We start from the raw sequence: 23,738 nt of genomic DNA, 5'->3' as shown, positions 1-23,738 counted from the left end.
ACAACGGCAGCTAGGAGATTGCCCGTAGTCTCTACTGAGTGAAGCGTTTAGAGACTGACTTGTGAGTCTAGGAAAAGCCTGGCCGTAACGTTTAGAGTTCTGCCTCTAGGTGCACCACAAGGTCTTTGCAGAAATGGCAGGGGTCGTTCTTGGTACACTTACTCCTGATGAGGGTAGAAACATGTAGAGGAGAGTGTCTCCCTCTGCCAGGTAGCACCAGCCGAGTGACCATCTTGGGCACTCATGGATGGCAAATATATCCTAGGATGACAATAACTTCAGATGGTACTTACAATAATGGTGCGTTTAAAGGGAACAGGAGACGCACCACCTGATTGGGAGGTAGGCACACAAATTATTTCAGTTCCCAAAGCAGAGTTTCACAGGAGGCTGAAACCTTTCAGAGGCCAGAGCTCTTTGGAAATGGAATCCATTGGTAAGTTAAAGTAAATCTTTAAATCACTTCTTCTACTGATATAATGTGACACTGTATTTACAATTTGATGCATTAAGTTATGAATACAATGGGCAAAGGATTAGCCGCCTATAGGAATGGCTCACAGGCCAGAGACAGTGTATGGATGGCTGCTGGAGGAAGCCTGGTACCATCAAAAACATGAGCAATTATGGTCTGTCAGGCTGAACTGATCCTAAATAAGCACTCCTGGTCACAGGTGCTCAAAAGACTTGTGGGTTGTTTTTTAAAGATTCATATTTGAAGCAATGGATTGGGGTGGATTTTAAAACATGGATCTTAAAGAGACACATTCAACAGTCACTATAAAAAGGAACAGAGCTTGTGTTATTATTTGAAGTCCGTATTTACATTTCATATTCTATACATGGCTTCTGATAACTGTCTCCGTGTTTGATCCAGATCCATTTTTTCCTGACAAACACTGTTGACAGAGCTAAACAAAAGAACACACTGGTGATTAATATTCATCAAGTGCACATGGCGCCCATTGGGAATATTTGGGTGGCGGTTAGGTCTTAAAGCAGACATGTCAGTCTTGCTGGAAATATGTGAGCCGACTGACTGAAGGCTGCTCATGTGAGGAATCTGGCTGCTATGGCAACAGCTGGCAGGTGGTGGATGCTGGGCTTTTGTAAACATGTTAAGTGTGGAGGGTGTGACATCAGCAGAAAAATAACATGTTTCTGTTTACACGCTAACAAGGGGATCCCAAGGCTTCACTAAGACAAGACAGCCTCTGTGCAACGTTTGTGTGTGTGTTTCTGCATTCAAACCAAAGACATTCAGACAGTTACTGCTGAGCAATCATTTTAACAAATCAATAAATTAATCTAGAGAGAGTACCAAGGGACAAAAAAGTGATTACAGTTTCTACTGCAATAAGTGTCACATATGTTAAGTAGCTGTTTTGACACATAAATGGCAGATATCCACAGGAAGCGTTCAATTGCTATGACTGATTTACAGTCGAGAAACTATATAATAAATGATTCAAAGCCATGAATACATTTTCAGCCTCTACTGTGTTCCTCCATCATCCACATCGTCCCTGTTAGGATCATTCATACAGTACATCACAGCTGTCAGACGGTGCAGCGTGTTGACAGAGACATCACGTTAATGAATGAATACATTTTCCTTATGCTTCATTTCATCTCGTGAATGACTCACATACTTATGAAGACACCATACCTGCAGCTTTTATCAGTGAAGCGTAATACTAATCATGCGTCACTAAATCGCCAAGACCCATTTCTTATATTAAGTCTGGAGGGAGAGATTGGATGTTGCATTTTTGTATTTTGTTCTAAAGATACAATAAATGGATTAAAGGTTGTTGACTGGACAGTGATTTGGCTTCTGTAGGGATGCCACTGTGAGGAAGGAAATAAACGTATGAAAATACTGATGTTACTGATTACAACAGACGTTTTACAAGATATTCAGCAATGGCGCTCACTATCTGTAGAGCACTTACTTTGATCTTTAATGTTCTACCCTCTTTGGTCGACCTTTCACTGCAGGGCCCATTTTGACAGCCTCACTCTTGTGATGCGCTAGAAGGTGTGTGTGTAGATCAGAGGTGTTGCCTCCAGATGCTGCCACCTTCATCAGTCAAAGCTTTCAGATTGTCTTTTTATTGTTACCAGGTTCCATCTAAAATCCATCCAAAATATTGCTAAATAGGCACTTTTTCTTTCAGAAAAATGATGACATCAAATCCACCACCATCATCTTGTTGGTCAACCCTTACTCTCGTCATGTGATAAGTGAAATCTGACCTCTGCTTGTCTGTGCTGCAACACACAGTTTATAATTGTAGTGTCATCGTCAGATGATGTATAGATAACACACTTACTATTATACAAATGTGATTTTTTTTATCTTTTTTTATCTTACAAACATGGTCACTGTATTTGATGTATGCCTGAACACTGAGTAACACCTGTAAATCCACAGCAAGCCTACTTGTCAGTCTACTATGGTTTTTACACCAAAATTAGCATGTACATGCACTTTTAATGCACGTACACATGGCTAAACTCAAAATAAGTGATTGACCATTTTCACATTACCAGTGTCGCTGGAAAGCAGGGATGTGTTTGTGCAGAAGAGCAGAAAAAAGGCATTTTTAAAAATGTCTTCATGTTCAGTTCATTTCAGATTAGTTTGAAGTTTTCTTTCTCTCCTGTGTTGCTAAAATCTTTAAGATAAAAAAAACCGGGGACTGTGACTTTTACTGCGAAAAAGTTAAATGTTTATCCACCTCTCAGACTCTCAACTAAAGATGAGCAGCCGTCAGTTAATTACACACCACCAAGCGGGCGCAAACTCTGCTGTACTGAGTCAAACTGAGTCAAGCCATGACTGAAAAAAGTAGCAAAAGGATCACAGAAGTTACTGACCCAGGTTTCATGTTTCCATCACTGCCGCTCGATGTGGAGCCGACTACTGCAGCGTCATTTGACCAGGGAATGAATGCCGATTGTATCCTTTCCCATTGAAATGTTAGTGGATAGTAGTGGATGTTTTTTTGGGCTTATGAGACTGAAACTGTGTATAAATCTGACATTATTTTAAATGGGCAAAGTGGAAAACAAGTAATGAGAAAAATACCAAGATCTGAATATAATAGTATCACTCAATGTGCTCGTGAGTTTCAAAGGTGCAAAACAAAACAAAACAAGATCCAAACTAAATCTTTGGGACTTTGACTGAGCAGTCTACAAAGGTTTGAAAACACCAATCAATACTACCATGTTAGATAATACGTTGCTAAATGATATCAAATAAAGGCAGCTGGTGGAGTTTTGTTGAACCAGATGGCCGTCTTACCTATCCTGTCCAATCTGTCAATGGCAACCGTCTCAAAGGCCCTCCTCATCATGGGATACTCCTCCAGCACCTCATTGAAATTGTCCACAGAGAGCGAGTACAGGCGACAGTAGGTGTCCGCTCGCACACTGGCCGTCCGTCTGCCACGGGTCAGCAGACAGATCTCTGATGGGGTGAAAGAGAGACCAGACGAGAGACGGTCAGATCACAAAATGGCAGACTGGCAGATTTCAGGGTGTTTCAATGACAGAAAAGAAGAGAGATACTGCAGTTTGAAATTGATACAGTGCTTTTACATTATTACAAAACAATATACACAAAGATCTTTTATTGGAGATGATTAAAGCCCAGTCCTGGTTGCTTGTTTTTAGTATTGTTAGGAAACTTTTTGGTCTTAGCCAAAGCTGATATCCACATGCATTAATACTTCTACTGGTGAGTAATTCATACCACCTTAGGTAAAAAATTTCCTCTAAATATCCCTTCAAGATACTGTATATGCAATAAGTTGGATTTTTTTCCCCCAGTTGACTTTAGTCTAAACTTTCAGTGTATTTCAGTCTGTACAAAACTCAAGGCCTTGAGCAAATGTGTAATCAGAATGAAATTGGTTTATACATGTTGTATGTAGTCAGTACGACCTGCTGAAAACCGAGTATTTCTTTCAGCACAGACAGACGTGTGAAGGAAGCACACTATATTTGAAGATGTGCAGCTAGGCTTCATTACATTCAGTTGTTCCCCTTCCCTTCCCCTGGTATCTTCTCTCAAGCTTTCTTCTTCTATGGGCTGGGGCTGACTGTTGTCTTGACAACCATATGCACTCCTTTCCCCCCCCCCGCCTGAGAGGTCGACCTCTCCTGACTATCTGTGCGAGAGTGAGAAAAATAACAAAAAAGCGAGGAGACTCCATTAAGGCCATGCATTGGGGCAATATAGTGAAATGGACTGAAAGGGCATGGGTCTACATAGATTTTTTTTTTCTGAGCACCAACATATTTGTTCAATTGCTCTCGATGAGAAAAAAACATCTGCTGCAGCTGAAAGACGCTGTGAGCATTTCCAGTTGAAAATCTGAACATTTCAGAAAGGTGCTGGTGTCGTCACTGTTGCTTTTATTCATGCAACGAATCATACATGGAGGAAAAGCTTGTCCTGTCCATGTCAGATGGAAACCCATCGTAACAGAGACAGACAAGCCCATTTACAGGAGCAGAATGGTTGGACACTGAATGTTGTTGGCGAGTGTTGTCCTTTTACCAACCTACTTGGTTTTTAACTGTGTAACAGCAGTTTAACAGCATTAAGCTAGCTTTATAGTTATGTCAATCATAATGTCAAACCATGCACACAGTTTTTTTTCTCACTGCACATCTCAGCAACCTGCCAGCAGCAGAAAAAACAAAAACTATGCAGGCACTTGACTAACTGTCTATTCATGACTGTTGGTTCTCCAGCTGCAAACAGGGCGCTGCACAAAACAAACAAACCAGGAGAAAAATTGCAGACAAACAAACAGACGCATGCCCTTAAAAAGCATAAAAACATTACAAGCATAAATAACTGTTCAATGTTTATTAGATGGATAGTTTGACATTTTGGGAAATACACTTATTTGCCTTAAAGAGCTTGATTGGATTGATTGGATTTAATTGATCATTTCTGTCATGTAATTTGAAAGTGCCACCTGCAGCCGGTTCGCATAACTTAGCACAACAACCAGAAACATACAGGACATAGTTAACCTGGCTCTGTCCAAATGTAAAGATAAGCTCATAAGAAGCGACAAACACTTTTTTTCCACGCAGAGTAAACTGATTAAACTTCAGTGGTAAAATAGAAACTATTAGATCTAATTTGTTTCAATCCCAGTCTATGAATTTTATCACCCCTGAACCTTTCTTTTTATATGAGGAAACACTAGAGAAGTTTGTTCTGGTTGATGCTAAAATGCTTAGTAAAGTAATTTCTCAATTAAAACCAACAACCTGCTTTTTAGACCCCATTCCCACATCATTTTTAAAACAGTTTATAGCTTTTTAGATGAAGACATTCTTAACATTATAAACCATTCGCTTCAGATGGGTTCCCTGCTGCTTTTTAGACTGCCATGATTACACCTCTTTTTAATCAAAATAATTTAGATGCTTCAGTGCTTAACAACTACAGAGATGTGTCCAATCTGACATTTTTTAGTCAAATTTTTAAAGAAGGTTGTTATTAATTAGTTAAATGATTTTATGATCTCACACAGCAGTCTAGTTTTCAAGCCAATCACAGCAGAGAAACGGCACTGATCAAGGTTGTTGCCGACCTGAGGTCAAAAAGGGATATGAAAAAAACTCTGTATTAGTATCACTCAATATTACTACAGCCTTTGATACAGTCGACCATTCAATTCTTTTTAGATAGACTTCGTGATTTGATTGGCCTCTGATACTATTTTTAACTGGTCTAAGTCTAATCTGTCTGACAGAATTTTATGTAACAAAGGATGAATGTTCATCAAAAAGCTAGAAAATGGATTGTGGTTCTCCCAAGGTTCAATTTTAGGTCCAACATTTTTTAATCTTTACATTCTGCTACTTGGAAACGTCATCAGGACGCATGGTATCAATTTCCCCACTTATGCTGATGATACACAGTTGTACATCGCCGTGTCTCTTGAGGACTCACGGCCAACTGATGCCCTTTTTAACAGGCAGAGAACTTTCTTCAACTCACCCAGGACAAAAGCGAGGCCTTGATTATTGGTCCTGAAAATCAGAGAGAGAAACTCAACGCAAAACCATAAGAACTGGCACTTTAACTCTGTCAACACGCAAAACATCTTCGAGTTATCAGTGATTTGAATCTTAGTTTTGAAACACATATTAGAAGTATAACCAAAACTGGATCTGATCATCATAAGAACATCGCCAGAGTGCGACCGTTTCTCTCTGAAGTCAACACAGAGACACTGATGCATGCTTTTATTACCTGCAGAATTGACTACTGTAATGCTCTACTTTCTGGTCTTCCCTACAGTTATTACAAAACACAGCTGCATGTGTGCTGATGAGGACAGAAGGTTTTATTATTTTTATTGTGTGAAGCACTTTGTGTTGCTTTCTGTTTGTATGAAAAGTGCTAAATAAATAAAGTCCAACTGATTAAGAAAAACAAAGTGTAACAAGTTAATAAGTGAGCTCACTAATTTCCTCTTTGTCCAGTGTTTATGCTGAGCTAAATTAACTAGCTGCTGGCTTTAACCGTTTTACCGTACAAACATGTGGTAATAATCTTCTTGTCTAAGAGAGCAAAAAAACCCCTTTCATCCCAAATCTCAGACTACTGTTTCAATGCAAAAACAAAGATTAACCATAATGGCTGGCATTTACATCGCAGACCACAGATGCCAGATATTTTCAGGGTGTCCTCCCTTACATGTGAGCACATACGTACACTGTCTCTATACAACAGTTGCATACTGCACTGCACATACAATACACACACACACACACACACACACACACACATTCACTGACTACGAGTCAGAATACAGTAGTTTTTTATTGAGAGGTTATTTAAGTGTAACCTTGAGACTGTGACTTTCCTCCCCATCTGATAAAGCAGATTAATGATTAATAGCCTACACAGACAGACGCTCCACTACTTACTGTATGTACGTCAGCTGCTGTAATGGAAGTAAGAGTGGTGGGATGTACTGTATGAAACCCTTTAGATATAAATATAACATGAAGTCAGAGCATTACTCTGTCAACTGATGAAAAATATGGTGAGTCTGATTATAAAGCATAGTCAGCGGAATGGCAGTCTTCAGTACCACGGTTTTGAGTTTTGTCCAGTCATGTTGGAGAAATGAAGGTTAAGCGTTATAGATGCTACAGTTTTGTAAGAGTCGGGCAAAAACTCTCCTCAGAATCTACAAGATGCCCCAGACGTCCTTGCATAAATTGTCAGTGGGGATCTCCCTGCTTATACATAACACAACCATTTGCATATTTTTAGAATCATTAGCGGGAAGTGCTGGGAGAGGAAAACTAATGAAACCATGGGGGCTGCATTAAAAAGCTGTTCAAACCACTGGGTAACCATTTGTAGCTTGTGGACAGGGCAACTGTCAAATCCTTAAATATGATTACAAATAAAGAGAAATCCAGGATGGATACAGTGAATTTTAGCAGTGACTTTCTTTAGTCTGGGATACACTGTTTCCTGTTCTCATTAGTGGAAAATATAATGGCCGGAATTCTTTGCTGATTTATTGCCTGATATGTTCACAGTGAAACTCCTTATTCTGCTCCTGGTACCAATATTAGCATATTTTTTCCCTTATTCTCGTCTTCTAGATTCTGAAACTGTATGCCAGTTCACGGATAATCAGTTAACTACATAAGCCCCTCCATCTGTACCATTATAAATATAAATGATTTTAATTACAAGACACAAAAGTGACTTTGAGGCAACATATTGTAAAAGCTTTGGTGGTTCACAACAGTCACCCAAACTAATAATAAGGCAATTGTGCAAAACTTGTTTCCAGTATTTTTTCACCAAACCTAATTTTGGCTGAAGATCCTATTTACTGAAAAAAAGCAACCAAAGTGATGTGATGGCTGTGGCTGGACAACTTGAGCATTGTTCTGCCAGACAGCAATTTTGAAAAAATAGCCAAAGGCTAAGCTGCAGATTCAGCTGCTTTTATAGCCGTAGAAAATTGTTTATAAAGCTCTGTCTTTTTCTAAATGTCATAATACAGTAATGGAGCCAATGTTCCCAAAGTTTGCTGATGAGAAATGTGTCCCAGTAAAACAAAACCGTAAATGGAAGGAAACAGTACAAGTAAGTGTCGTTGCATAAATCCTCTGTGTGCACGTATTCGATTAGTGCAGCTAATCTCACATACTACTGGACTCATCAGGCTATTTTTTTTGTGTGCATGAGTTCATGACTGTACACTGAAGGATCTCTGAGATTCACAATTTTGAAAAACCTTTAAAAAACTTTTTTATGCCTTCACACCAGCAGAACTGGAAAGTACTTACTTACATGTAACTAGTTACATTACAGTTACAAATCAAAATCATGATGATTACACCCACATATTATTTTCGCATTTGCCTGGCAGAGCTCTGAAATCTACTGAGTGCACTACTCTAGCTGTTGATGTAACGAAAAAAACACAACAGTTTATTTGCCCCCCATTTCCCTTGTCTTCTTCCTTCCAACCTCGTCCACGCCATCCTCTGACCCGTGACATGATGAACCAAAGCAGTCACTGATGTATTGCGTTCAATATTATGTTGAGGTCTGAAGCCAACATAAACACCCAAACAGACTTTCAAAGGACTTTCAAGGACTTGAAAAGCTCTTTTAATGACTAGCAGCCAACGAGTTTTCACAGAGTGATTAAGGCGAGGATGCTTCAGTGAAACAAGACGCGCCCAAACAATAAACGGCTGTTTCAAAGAGCCGACCTGTGTCTGTGTTGTGATGAGAGCTACTGTACAAACAGCCAAAATCCATTAATATAAACTGGAGCAAAGTCACTTATTTGGCCTGACATCACTATCTACTTCCTGCTACTGACTAATTGAGAGATTTTACCACAAACACACACAGCACAGCCATGGATAAACCATGTCTGACTAATCCAGCCCACTGCTAGTTTTGTGTGAGAAGAGACCGGTGACTTCCTCCCTGGCGGCTGGGATGACTCTGAACACTCCATGTATGGTATTACAAATGGCCCCATCATCACTGTTGTGCTGCTAATTAACTGTTATTAATTGGATGTGTGTATGTCTGATGTGTATGTGCGTGTGTGTCACTCCAGCAGTGCCCAGGGCTGCTGGCACATCAACATCGCTGCCAGTGGTCTGTTGCAGAGGGCACCGGATGGTAAAAATGTAGCCCAAACCATGCGTCTACAAGACTTTTAAAAAAGTGTGTGTTTATGGGTTTATGGGTGGTGATGGCAGCGGAGACACCACATGCTTTTTAACGACCACAGAGGAACAACAGCCGGGGAAAGTGGGACAGAAGTGGCTGTAAGGCAAGACTGCACGAGAAGTCCAAGTAAAATGTCAGGGTGCTGTTGTTTGTCCTCATCTGCTTGTTGCTACAATTCTTATTTAAATAGTAAACACACATCTGTGGTACCGGGGTGTAATCTGCTGCAAGCATAAATAACATATGGCTTAAACAGAATAGAACAGAATAGAAAAGAACCATCTATTGTCATGTTCTATTCTACTCTGTTTTATTATGTTGGGTTCTGTTATGTAATGTAATGAATAGAATAGAATAGAACATAACAGAGTAGAATACAATAGACTAAAACAACAAGACAGAACAGATAGTCTGCTCTGTTCTATTCTATTCTATTACATAATGTTCTATTCTATTATATTAAGTTATATTAAGTTCTGTTCCATTGTTCCATTCTATTCTGTTGTTATCTTTTATTCTGTTCTGAATAGAATAGAATAGAATAGAATAGAATAGAATAGAATAGAATAGAATAGAATCATAATTATGATGATCCCAAGGTGACAGACAGTGACATACCTCCAAAGTAGGAGCCGTCCATCAGCTTCATGCCCATGTTTCCTTTGGTCAGGACGCTCACCACACCGTGCTGGATGAAGTACATCTTCTTGCCGATGGTGCCCTCTCTGACGATGTAGTCTCTGGGCTGGAAGACTTCAAATCTCAGTTTGGTCAGCATGGCCGTCACAAAGTTGGGGTCAGCGTTGGCAAACAGCGGCATGGAGGCCACCAGCTTACGGCAGTTGAAGTTGACGATTTCCTAAACGGCGACAGGAGACAGCGTTTGATCATGATGTTGTATTGAACACTGTGAGATCGCTGGGTGTGCATGCTACACAATATTTGTTTGTGTTTCCATGTAGCAGTGTAGCATTGTTAAACAGTTACAGGAACAGACAGCTGTGGGAAACGGATGCTAAGATTCAGTGTTATTTGTTTAGGGGGTATTCTAGCATTTCAGAAAGAACATTTACAAAAACTATTGAGTTCATGATTGATTTACCTTTATAGATGTTTACTTTCCTTTTTTATTTGAAAAGGGGGAAATTAGGACTGTTTACTCTGAAAATCAGTTAATAAAGACAAATTCCACAACAAACACTCATCAGGAACCTTTTTTAATTACCTTGAAGGACCCTTGCATAGCTCCTCTGAGCGTTCTCTCTATTTTTTTTCTCTTCATTTTCTGTTACCTGAAGCGTACTCTGAGCTGTCCTTGAAGCAAGTAGAGGACTTTGTTTACTGTAAACTGGAGTAAACAGTTTCCGCTGGCAGCAGGAAAAACAGATTTTGGGTGCGTGGGAAAATAAAAACCATGTGAACCATTTATATTTCTTTAACATTCCTCAGCGATGAGACCATATCTGAGCATTATAATGAATTTATTCCGGTCCACTTACTTGCTGGAGAGTTGAGAAGTGTGTGTATTTGTGTGTGAACTGACACATTATCGTGGATGCATGGGTGTTTTCATACCTCGCGCAGAGGCTCATTAAGCTCCTCCAGGATGCTCTCTTCATCAAACATCTTGCCCTGGTATCTGTGCTCGTAGTAATCATGGATTTTCTGTCGGAAGTCGGCCGGCAGCTTGTGGAACGACATGTACTGCTCCACTTGTTTGTACTGAAGGATGGAGAAAGGCATGAGAGAGACAGAAGCATCAATGAAAACACATTCTAAGAAATAAGGGTTCCAAAAGGGTTCTTCCTGAAAGGCTAAGGTTCTACTCGGGCTGTGTATTGGCAAGAACCTGGTGATTGATACAATATGTATCATGATACAGAGGTTACGATTCAATATATTACAATGTATTGCAATACTGTAAGCAAGGTGATATATTGCAATTTTTTTATCTAATTTGAGGAAAACTGCCACAGCTTAAAGAAAACTACATCACAAGTATGACATTTAAGTGTAAAAATTTTATTTCTACTACAATCGGAACAGGAAAGTGGGATAAGAACACAGCTATTTAGCGGTCGGTTTCAAAACAACACCAAGAAACACAGACGGTTCTAGTTGTAACTCTTTACGTTGGGTTCTAGGTCAAACTCTTTGAAAGGGTTCCAAGTGCAACCTTCATTAAAAAGTTTAGCCAGGAACAGGTCTCTCCTATAGAGACAAGCCAAAAAAAAAAAACTTTTATGGTTCTAGTTAGCACCTTTATTTCTAACAGTGCAGGATTCAGCGTATCTTCTGTGTTATCTCTGCGATCTTACAACACAAGTTACAGCAGCTGTGGGGACACCACGCATTTTTCTCGTTTATGGTCAAAAAGACTTTTTCATTGGTTCTTTTTTTCACTGGTTATAGCTCGTTCATGAGCGCCGTTATTGAGACGTATGGCTCTGCAAACATGATGATCCTGTGACCCATTTACTCTGAGAGGAAAGCTGTGATGAAGCTGCTAGGGAAACATGAACAGATCTGTTAAGCCCATGAGGATTCATCACGCTCTACCGTGTTTAGAGAAGAAAGATGCTGTTACCATACATCTAAACTACTACAGTATGTCTTTCTGTAGTGGTGCACAAAATGTTTTATTTTGAAAGGACAATTCTACAGAAACTATAAGGCTTTAGTACAATGTTCTGTTTCATTTTCCATGAGAAAAATATGAATGAACTATGATCTATGAAGACCACAGTACAAGACACAGGTAAATAATTAAATGGAACCAGTGGGCATGTGTGTACTTGAGTTACTATTCTGAGAAAAAGATGTTTGTTATTTATGTTGGAATTGGTAAAGATGTAACTATGTGGCTAGAAAATAGAGGTTGGCTGCTGCACATAACATCTGCTCACCCAAGTGATTCGCACCATCATATGTTTATCTGCATCAATACAGCCTGAACGTCCACTTCTCTCAACTCATTATGACGCTCCATAACACATTTCATGCCTGGATTCCCTGAGAAAATAGCAGCAGCTGAATCTACTGTACAGCATCTCTTATGAGGCGGGACTGCACGGCACTGTGTCAGTAGGGGAATAAATCTCACCATTATTCACTGTAAACACAAATGGCTTTGGGATATTTTTTATTTATATCAAGAAGATGGGGCATTGTGTGTGGTTTCACACGTCACCACCTTCCTGTAAACACAAAAATACATCCTGACATACACACACAACAACGTCCCGAGGGTGAAAAAGTGACCACATGTTTCACAACAGTAGATAACTCCTGTATCTACATTCTTGGAAATTAGGGTTCCAAAAGGGTTCTTCCTGAAGGGCTAAAATTCTACCCAGAACCATGCGCCTCTGAGGAACCTTTTCTTTTTTTGAAGAATGGGTTCTTCAAGGGTTCTGTATAAGAGTAAGGGGTCCATTAAGAACTCTCTTCATCTACAGAATCCTTTTTCCAAGAAAGGTTTGAACAAGTCTCCCATCAAAGGTTTGCCGAGGGTTCTCTGTACCATAATATAAAAGGTTTCTTTGTAGAACCCTTAGATTATGTTCAAATTAAAAGGGTTCTTGGTATAACCCCCTGGGTAGGTTCCAGATGAAAACCCTGGCAGATACAAGTGTTCTCAATAGGACTCCCTGAGTGGGTTCTAGATAAAATCTTTGGAATATAGAAGGGTGTTTGGTAAAAACCCTTTTGTAGGGTTCTACTAGGTAGAACTCTCTGAAAGGGTTCCAAGTGAAACCTTTTTAAAATCTTCTGCGAGGAAGAAAAGAAAAAACACTTTTAGGTCTAAGAGTGGGGTGGAGAGCTGCTCACTTCCTGTTATATCAGCAGGAGACGAAAAAGATACGGAAACATGCAACACCTGGTACACAAACAAAAAAAATCAAATTGAGCAACAAGTTTCCGCCACATTATGAACTGTGATAATATGAATGAATGAGCTTTTCATTGACAAAAAGAGATCAATACTGTTCAAGAGGTACAACAAATCCATGTGGCCCTGTTGTATGAGTGGCCTTAAAATGTTACATAAGGTCTCTAAAGTGTGTGTGTGTTGAGCAGCGTGAGTCATCCCACTGTGGAATAAACTGAAAATTGGATGAGTAGTAGATTTCAAGGGAGGGTCAAGGGAGAACCTCCCCTGTGCAACACCACACTCGGAAAGACACAAGAAAACGCAGCTCAAATCTTCTACACGGAGCTCAGATACGAGGGTTAGATAGGTCCTGTTCAAACAGACTCTGGTAATAACACCGAATTTTTACAGCACCGCTTACTGGCAGTGAAAACGAAATTGATTGCACCCTGTCAAGCAAAGCCGCTGTTGTTTACAGCGTAGCCGTTGTTTTGCAACGTCTATATTAATCAGCAGTTATAATTCTTTTGCCTTTGAAGTTAGAGCTGCCGTGGCTCTCTGTCATGTCATTTTCACTGCTTTAACTTCACCTGAGGAATCATGTTAGGAAAACTGACTAAAACAAAATAAGTAATTTGGTAATAAAATCCTTTCAGTTATCAGTTAGATAAACTGAAAAATCATGGTCGAGCTAAAAAGACCATCAGCCCTTGGAAAATGGAAAATGTGGCGACATGTCCATCTGACATTTAACACCATCACTGTCATCATTGATACATAAAAGGAAAAAACAGAATGAATGAGTGGAGACACAAATGCAGACACATCCATACATGCTTCAAGAGGACAATGAATGTTTTGACAAGCATGAAAATGACCTAGAAGTGGACAAAACAGGAAAATCACAGTACATCTATTTTATATTGCAATATCAATACACATCACAGTCTGTTATTGTCTAATTCAGAAAATTAAATACCTGATAGATTTGGGTTCTTCATTACACAGATGATATTTAAATCTATACAATATAGCAAAATATCTGATGGTTGATAAAATTATGTTATCTTGTGTTGGGCAGTGACACATTCCTTAGTAACAAGTAATGTGATAACTTTTTAAAATAACAACTGGTGTGAGGAGATTACACTTCAACGCTCAATAATTACACAACAACTATGAAACACAGTATTGCTCTCTGACTTGACATGTATGGAGTCGGCTTTTACCACGAGAGAGTGGAGGTTTTAGGGCTGTTTGGTCTCTGTGCATTCAGAGGACCGACTGGTCCAGAACATGTTAGCTTGGCACAGTTGCTTGAGGGAAGCAGTAAGAGGAGGAGAACGCGGTCTCATTTATATGTTGTGTCTTCTTAGCTAGCTTGCTAATATTAGGGGGATAAAAAAGGAGTGAGCAGTCACTGGTGTTAATGTTAAGGTAGCTGTTGATGGTCAGTAAATTTCATTTTATACTTTGTGTTTTTAATTCAAAATAATGTAACCTGTGGGTGTGTAGTCTTGTTGTTGTTAAAAGACATCTTTGACAGAACTGGACTGTGTAACAAACATAATGTCATTTACTTAATTTTGCTGTTGAGTAATTAGTAAAAAGTGCAGTAATCAAATCTGGAGAAAGATGGTTGAGTCTCCTTCTCAGGTTGCTAAAATACTGTTTTGGGATTGAGATTCAGCAATCGTTGTGATTGGCCAAAGTCTCCTGTCACAGGCTGAAAACAGAGCCAAGAAGAGGAGCAGAACTCTACTTTTCTCTCAGACTGCTTGAATTAAATTATGCTTTTAAAGTTATTATTGAACTTTTGCCCAGTGACGCCAAAAATAACTTGCCTTCCTCAGCCTTAAGTTTTCTTATTTTGGATGCTTAGCACAGCAGATCATCTGTTTCCATCTTGCTGTCAAACCAGAAATCTAATAGGCTTTTTTTTTTTTATGTCCCAGGCCCTTCCTGGTGCAACTCTTGCCATTTACCCCAGTGTGGGACAAGCAATGCACTGGCTTGTACATCCCCAGTGGCTGGGAAGCAACCTGGGGTTCAAGGTCTTGCCCAGGGACACTCTTAAATGCAGACAGGGGAGGTTGGGATTGAACCGCTAACCCTGTAATCAGAAGACGACCTGCTCTATCGCCTGAGTAAGTAGTAATTTGTAAAATAATGTGACTAATTTGTCATGAATAATTGATTTCAGTGTTCAAGTAGCTTTCCCAACACAGGACATATCATCAGATCACTCAGCCCATATGTCACCACACCTCAAATCAACTGGACACCTCAATAAGATCTTTGAAAGTAAAAACACCAATGAAAGGAGATCTTCTGTTTAGACTTGGAGACTCTGTATGATGTCAGGAATCACTGGAGGTTTGTTTATACAGTAGCTCAACACTTGACACCAATCTGTATTTCATTAAGTCACTGGATGGTCAATAAACATATGTACCGACTGAGGTATAGAAACAGCGCAGAAGATATAACAAGATGATCTTTAGCTGCCTCTGTGTGTACATACATCCTGAATGTATGAAGGGGAATCCAATTCTTTAATCATCTTGAGTGCCAATAGCTTCCTATCTGTGAGTCTTGACCGGACACTCACGATTTATAAGGACACACCATGTATGGACGACCCGCGAGGGCGCTGACAATGACCTTGCTTGTAACAGTCGATGACACGTGCATGGGATGGGATGGCTCGCTGTCCAGGAAATTACATTTTGTCACACTGTATGGTGACATATGGGTTATAGAAGAAAATGGAGGCTTGACCCCGGTGGATTGGGTGACACGGCAAATCACAATATCCTTAATACAGCACATACTGGCTGTCATGGGAGGACATCATTAATTTTGTTTCTCTACAGCAGGATTTTCTCTCCATAATATGAAGCAGTGAGTGGTTTTCACCAAATGGGAAAACTTGGGTTTATGTAAGAATTGCAACGTCAGTGAAAGAGACTGACATCTGGCCCTATTTATTTTTATATGTACTGCACAAACAAAATACCACATACACATTCACTCTTAGATATAAAAATTCTAACTAGAACCATAAAGAGTACTTAGGCAAACCCTTTTTGGTTCCTGTTAGAACCTTTTAAAAAGGCTACACTTGGAACTTTCCCTTGAACTCAACACAAAGGGTTATACTTAGACCAATCTGTGAAAGGTTTAACCCAAAATGCCCTATGAGAGGTTCTACAGAGAACCTTTCTCTGGTGTAATGGTTCCACCCAGGACCCTCTCATGGGGTTCTATCCAGCTCTTTTAACCTTCTAAGGGTTCTTCTAACACAAACCTATCCAGGGGGTCTACCAAGAACCTTCTGATATGAAGTTCCACAGAGAACCGTTTTAAATTCCAAAGGTTTTATCTAGGTCCTACCCAGGGGGTTCTACAGAGAACCACTTTATATTATGGCCCTTGACAAAAGAGTTCTTCATGAATTTCAGCAATCCTTGAAGAACTCTCTCTTCCAAAACTAATTCTGTGGATGAAAAGGGTTCACAAAACAAAGGGTTCCTCGGAAGGAAATGGTTCTGCAAAAAACTTCAGCCCTTTAGGAAGACCCCCCGTGGAACCCGTATTTCATGTAGATACAGTATCTGATGACCTTATACATACATACATACATACAGACAAAATGACATTCTGCATGGATCACTTACTTTAACGAACCACATAATGATAATACATCTGCAAAAACAATTTACTGCATCCTTTTCTTTCTTACGTAAACCAATTTTAATCTCAATCTCATTCAGTTTTAATTAATTGCCTTGAGACATGGTTCATTCAGCATGAAAAGCCATGGCAGCACTGACTGAGAACCTGACAGGTTGTCATCCTCAGATATTTTTTCAGATCACGATGGTCGTGACACATTTGAAGGTAAACCCATAATCCAGACAACAAAAACTTTCTTTGCAAATTATTAAGATATTTTCATTTAATACATATGAAGAGACTCCCAAAAATGAAAGTAGCCTAACAAACCTAATAAAACAAAAAAATGACTAAAGTCGTTTTATTCAGACTTGACAAATTGAGGCTCATTTGCCGTGTGTCAGTAATAATAAAGATGCTGCCCACTACCAGAGTATCCAGCTCATTCAATCAGGCATGCTGGGGATAAACTGGGAGGCTTTCTATTAAGTGTTTCCTGCCTGGGGATTCAGCGTGTGGCAGTCTCAATTAAACTGAACTGACATCTCTATCTCTCTCGTTCTCTCGTGTCTTTAAAAGTGGTTGTTGAAGGAGCTGAGTTTTATTGACTTTCTGATTTTCTCAGCATTAGACTTAGATTAGTGACCGTGTCAGTCAAAGTCAGTGGGATCATGGGAGACTCGAACAGCCTCATGGTTCCAAAACAAATCTGCTCTCTTCTTAATTACAAAAAAAGACACAGTTTCAAAGTTGAAATGTGTTTCTCTCAAAGAGGGAAATATCAAGAAAATATGTTCTGGAAATCCATAATGCATGCTGTGTTGCCACATGGTTATGTTTGTTGCTTTTTGAGGAAAAAAATCATCAGGGAAGATGGAAGAGATGACGAGCGTCTGACACTCTGAACTGTCACTGAAATGCTCTGAATCACAAACACATTTAAAAACAGAGAACCTGAATATATCAACAAATCCCATGTTTACAGCCAGATACACACTCCTGCAGTGACTAGTTTCCAAGACAGTAGGTTTTCAGACTCTGAACTTCAAAATATTCTCTAAATTCCACTTCCAAAAAGGAATTTCCTGAAGTTTTTAGGTTCTACACAGAACCATTTGCTCCTAAAGAACCCTTTTTTTATGAGTGTCCCTCAGGAGTTCTTTGTGAGTTCTAGATGAAACTCTTGCAAAATAAAAGGGTTCTCTGTAGAACCCTCTGGGTGGGTCCTAGATGAAACTCTTGGAATCTGAATGGGTTCTCTATAGAACCTGCCAGATCAATTCTAGATGAAACCCTTGGAATATAAAAGGATTCTTTTTAGAAAACACGGGTGAGTTCAAGACAAAACCCTTGGAATATAAAAAGGTTCTATGTAGAACCTGTTGGATGTGTTCTACATAAAACTCCTGCAAAATAAAAGGGTTCTCTGTAGAACCCCATGGGTGGGATCTTGTTAGCGCACTTAGAATGTGGACAGATCTGGAAAGAATCTCCAGAGTGGGCTCTGGGTGGAACCATTACATCACTTTCTTTGTAGAGCCTTTTATATAAGCTTTTTCACCAACATGAAACCTAATGAAACTTGCACCTAATATGGACCATTCAGAACAATCCACCAAAAATAAACTGGTACGTAGCCCAAAAATTTGGCTCCCAGCTAGAACCAAAAAATAGCAAGTTCCTTGGGAACCAATGTGGGCGTGTCAAATCTACAGGTTGTTGTGCATTGTGCAGCTGGTTTACTAAATGGCGCCAAGGTTCCAGGTATCTTGAACGGAACTGGTTCAAGAATCAGAAATAATTTGGTTGGAAAGGTTCTAGTTATAGCCTAAAACTTTGTGTTGGGTTTTAGGTAGAACCCTTTGTAAGGGATTGAGGTGGAACCTTTATAAAGGTTCTACCACACATGCCTGACCGAACTAAAATCCTCCTGAACTGTATTAATGGTGCAGTGTCCATCTTATAACATCAAACTCTGTGGTCGGGGATCTAGACCAGACTGGACTGTTAATGCAGTACTTGTATCAAACTAACAAATGCATTACATTTCTTAAATCCAATCTGTTCCTCTCAGGCTGTGGACTTAGTTAAGGGAGGGCCGAGGAAGCATGGAGGTTTTTTTATGGGACATAAAGCCTCTAGTTTGTGGCTTGTGAGCATGATACATGGCTGTCACTGTAAGCTGCCATAGAGGGAAGAGAGAAATTGAATTGGCCATCCTATTAATGGGCCATGTCACTGAGCGTCAGGGCTCAGGATGTGACAAGTCTTATATCTGTGTGTGTGTGTGTGTGTGTGTGTGTGTGTGTGTGTGTGTGTGTGTGTGTGTGTGTGATGTCCTAAGTGTATAAAACCCAAGTTGACTTCAGCAGCATCCTTTAGCTCATTGACTGAAGAGCGAAAACAGACTCACAGAAATAAACACACAAATGTGTACACACCCTCAGGCACACACAAGTCTGAGTGCATATACTCACTACATTACCAATGTGTATGTTGATGATGGCATGGAGGGACTAAAAAAACATGTCAGAAGAGACGAGAAACGTTCATAATGTCCATGTAATTAAATGTGTGACAAAAGACACATGATTCGGCAAAAATATATTTCTAATAGTGGAGACATTTGCTCTATTTATGAAGGGCATTGATGACATGAACCCAGGTAGAAGCCTTTATCAATCATTAATTTATATTCTTGTATATTAGAAGCAGAGTAAAGGTTCCTGGCACAACTTCACCTACTTCCAAGGTGAATGGAGAGGGGGGGGAATGGAGAAGTGGCTAAAGAGTTTAAACTCGATCAAGACTAGCAGTCTAAAGGACAAATTAATTGTTAGCCCAAAAATAGAGTTGTTCTTCATGTATATAAACCAAACATGAAGGAGAAAAGGTAGATAAAGAGAAGTAGATAAGGAGGGCCATCAGTGGTAATATCCAAAAAGTGACCATTGAGAATTAATAGGCAACATCTGGACTGCGCTACTTCTAATCTGGATTTATTTGACAGACAAACATACTTTTGGTTTGAAATAAGTTTAAACAATCTTTAAAATATGAGTTGATTCAAATTAATTTCAGGTAACGTTGAGCATGAAAGATATTCTTGACTCTGGAAACAGTGACTGACAATACAAAAATCTGAACTCAAGTTTAACTTATTAGTTATTTAACCACACTGTCAGAAATAAAGGTGCTAACTTTGAACCATAAAGTCTTATTCCACTTGTCCTCATAGGGGAACCTTTTTTGGTTCCTGGTAGAAGCTTTCATAAAGGTTCTACTAGGAAGCCTTTCAGAGTATCTTCCTAGAATCCAACGCAAAAATACCATTTTGGAAGACCGATTTTGAAAAAGTATCTTATTGCAACTATTTTGATTGATGCTGAAATTGTGATGTGATTTGCAATATTAGAGGTAATAAAAAAATATTCTTATTTTGATCAAAAACATCTGTACCAAATGAAGATGTTTTTTTAAATTTGTAGAGTCTGATTTGTAGGACAAGATATCTCTGCCTCACAGTATTCATTAATTTAAACATTTTTTGACACATATTTTGCCTTAAACAAATATTGCACCTCCTGTGATTTGAAAATTGCAGAAAGCCATATTGCAACTTTGATCAAACTTTGAGTTTCTTGGATGGTTCTTGATAGAGCCTTCAGTCTTTCAAAGAACCCTTGACAAACCCTTTCTTTAACAAAGGGCTCTTCAGAAGCAAATGACTCTGGGTAAAACCCATAGCCCTTCAGGAAAAACCTTTTTGGACCTCTTATTGCCAGGAGTGCATCTGTCTCTCTTTACTATGAGATGTGGTTGAAAACTCCAGGAAAAGCAAGTGGATCTTGAGTTCAATTTTAGTTTATGTCAAACTCTAGCTGATGATTTAATCTATCAAATCTAAGTGTCAGAGTCACAGGTAGGAGGTCAGGTCATTGTCCAGTTATGAAGCCACTGTTTGATGTGTCGAGGCCCAGTGGATCCGTGCTCATCACCTCCAGGGGTCACATCTCCCTCTCCTCACTACTGTTCGAACATGCTGCTCTATTGCTCTTGAGGGGGAGGAAGTGCTGGGGGAGGACAGGCGGGAGTGCAGTTACATAATGGCTAATGCCCTCCGTCCATGTGCGGTGTCCGCTGGCAGATGGTGTATTGCCCAACAGTCAAGGGCGAATGGACAGATGAAGCAGGGGAGGGCTGGAGATGGGAAGAGTGTTGTTGAGAAACACGGGATGAAGGCACCAGTCACCTCGACGTGAAGAGGGGGATAACAAAGAAGCGCTAACTGCCTTCTTATCACCAATTTCCTATATGTTTAAAATGGTTATGTTTCTTGAGAATGGAGATGCACGACCGCGATTCCCTACCAGGGGCACTTGTGTGTACTTTAGTTATTACCAGGGGGTATGTAGAAAGATTGCCAAGTGGCTCAAGTAATTAAAAAAAATATAGAAAAGGAAAATAATCATCCACAGAGGATTACAAATTGGTGTGATGATGCTCTTTGGTAAATTTTTCATGAAGCAGTTTGTTAATTTGAGATAAATATTGTAAATAGTAAGCTGAAATGTGACCAAAAGTAACTGATAAACTGGTAATATCATCACCAAATATTAATAGATGAACAGGTGAGAGAGCTAAAAGTAATACATAAATGGTTGATACAGTCAGCTTAAAGTGGTGAACTAGCCAAAGTAAGTAAAAATAATGGATGAGTATTAATTAGCTAAAGGTAATGGATACATGGTTGAAATAGTTCGCCAAAGCAAATGAACAAACAGCTGAAGCAATTAACTAAAAGTAATGGATGAATGGTTGACAGGTCCAGTATTTGCCATTCCAAGTCACAGTAGTACAAATTTGTCCAAACCAACTTCAACACTGACAATTCCACTGTCTGAAACAAAAAAAGGCTGACAGTTGGGAACCACAGTGTTTCTCATTAACATCTCCCGCTCTTATCTCACACTTACTGTGTGTGTCTCTATTTATATTTCTGTCCCCAGACCTGCTAAACACACCGCTAACCAAACAGCGTGTGTCCATTCTGATAAAAAAGTACAAGCATGCTTTGTCTAACTCTTGAACGTACAGTAAACAGTCAGAATCCACATCTCTCTTTGGTCAGAGGGCTCTTTGGCGGCTGACAGCAGGAGATGCTTAGTGCCGGAGCTATTATGACATTTCTGTCTCAACTCTGAGCATGATGCTAACTGTTTATTCTGTATTGTGTCAATACAAGTCCACACTGTCGCCAGCATTTACACTATCTTAGACAAAGAATGTGTTTTGTCAGAGAGGCCAGTCCCAACCCATAGCTCTGTCTCCAGTCTGTTATCTGATGGCGAGACTTATTGCGGTCTGCAGTGCGGCACGGTTCAGTTCATTGGTTAATGATGAACAAACAGTCACGGGGGGCTGGAGAGGGACAGCATGTTGGATGAGTTGTTTTAGTCAAGCCTGGCAGGGTGTTGCCATTTTGTTCATTATTTCACTGTTGTACATCATGGAGGAAGAGGAGAACGAGAGCGATAGCAGGAACTGATGGCTGCAGACGTCACACCACTGACAGAGCACAGCCACACGAAACTGACACGGAACAGAAACTCCAGCAAAGACTCAGCAGCTCATTTACCCTTTCTCTCAATTTTTCTCTTTGCTGTCTGTGTGCACTGCAAGAGGATGTCCTTTAGACTTCTGACATTAATGTCAAACAGCCCATCTGGAAACCAATTACAGTATAATCATACAGCAACTTTCTTCAGCTAAGCTGCATTCCAAATTTGGTGAGGACTCAATGAAGTTTCCAGGAGGAAGCAAAAAGTGTTCCTCTATGTCTTCAAGAGCTATGAGGTCATATGTTTAGCCACTTGGTAGGGCCAAACACTAATCACGTCCTCCTCCTTTAACTTTCCAGCAAATTCCACTAAAATCTGCTGAGATGTGCCTGCTAATTACCAGCAAACACAGGCTGAAACAATAATATGATCTTCTTTGCTGAGGTAATAAAGACAACAAAAATAAGAAACTTTGTTTAGTGTTATTTTCAAAGTTCATTACAGGAAAACTTAAAGTCTTGAATGAAATAATAAAAGACCAAATATTAAAGCATAAAATCAGATGAAGACATAAAAATAGAAAACATGATCAAAAGAGAAATTACTGAATGAAAATGAAATTAGATTTAAAAATGCATGGAGAAACAACACAAGGTTAAAAAGTTGGTGAGATCAAAAGGCAATTATAATAAAGTCTTTGAGAGTATATTCTGGGATGTAGATTTTAAAAGATGGTTCTGAATTAGTGGGTCTGAGTTCTTTGGGCAGGATGGTCTAAAAGTTCAATATGCTGGTCACTCTGGATAATACACAGTACACACTCTCCATGGTTTTAACACGCAGTCACAGTTTTTTAAGTTATTAATTAATGTTGTAATCATGTAGCACCATAAACAAACTTCAAATCACCTTCTTCGTATTATGATGGCAACAGATTTCTTTTTACTTTGAGTAAACTGACCCTTCATATTACACTTTATTTTTGACCGTCATTATTAAAGAGTAACTGTGCCCCCAGCTCTGAACTTAACTCCACTCACTGCCTAGTTTTGGAAAATGCAAAAACTGGGCAAGGAGCTGAGGAGTTGGTCGGGTGGGGACACACAGGACAGTCACTGTAGCTAACCAACCAGGTTAGCTCAGACTCTGACAGCTGCTGTCAGACTCTCTGCAGCTGTGGAGAAACACTGGAGACCCCAGAGTCTGCTGGGCCCTTGACAGGCACTAGAAGCATATTTGTGGCCCTTTCTGTAAAACTGTTTGTGTCGTACCTGTGTCTTAGCTGTCCAAGCTAAGGCTGCATGTGTGTCTGGGGGGGGGGGTGCTATAAGAGCAGCGTTCAACACGCTCATATCCC

General features: G+C 39.7%; 1 protein-coding gene across 1 annotated transcript in view; it reads right to left on the bottom strand.

Annotated features, from left to right (window-relative positions):
• The window catches only part of hcn2b (hyperpolarization activated cyclic nucleotide-gated potassium channel 2b), a 59,871-nt gene that overhangs the window by 6,442 nt on the left and 29,691 nt on the right, over positions 1-23,738 (bottom strand). The window contains exons 5-7 of the mRNA XM_084722906.1: positions 10,844-10,990; positions 9,887-10,127; positions 3,314-3,478 (exon numbers count right to left, since the gene is read on the bottom strand). Coding sequence (XP_084579032.1) covers positions 3,314-3,478; positions 9,887-10,127; positions 10,844-10,990 — 553 coding nt within the window. The remainder of the gene's footprint in view (positions 1-3,313; positions 3,479-9,886; positions 10,128-10,843; positions 10,991-23,738) is intronic.

Source organism: Lutjanus erythropterus, chromosome 7, assembly GCF_056507025.1.
Source record: "Lutjanus erythropterus isolate fLutEry1 chromosome 7, fLutEry1.hap2, whole genome shotgun sequence".
NCBI lineage: Eukaryota > Metazoa > Chordata > Actinopteri > Lutjaniformes > Lutjanidae > Lutjanus > Lutjanus erythropterus.
The sequence above is the reverse complement of the archived record's forward strand: the minus strand, read 5'-3'. Positions and strand labels throughout refer to the sequence as shown.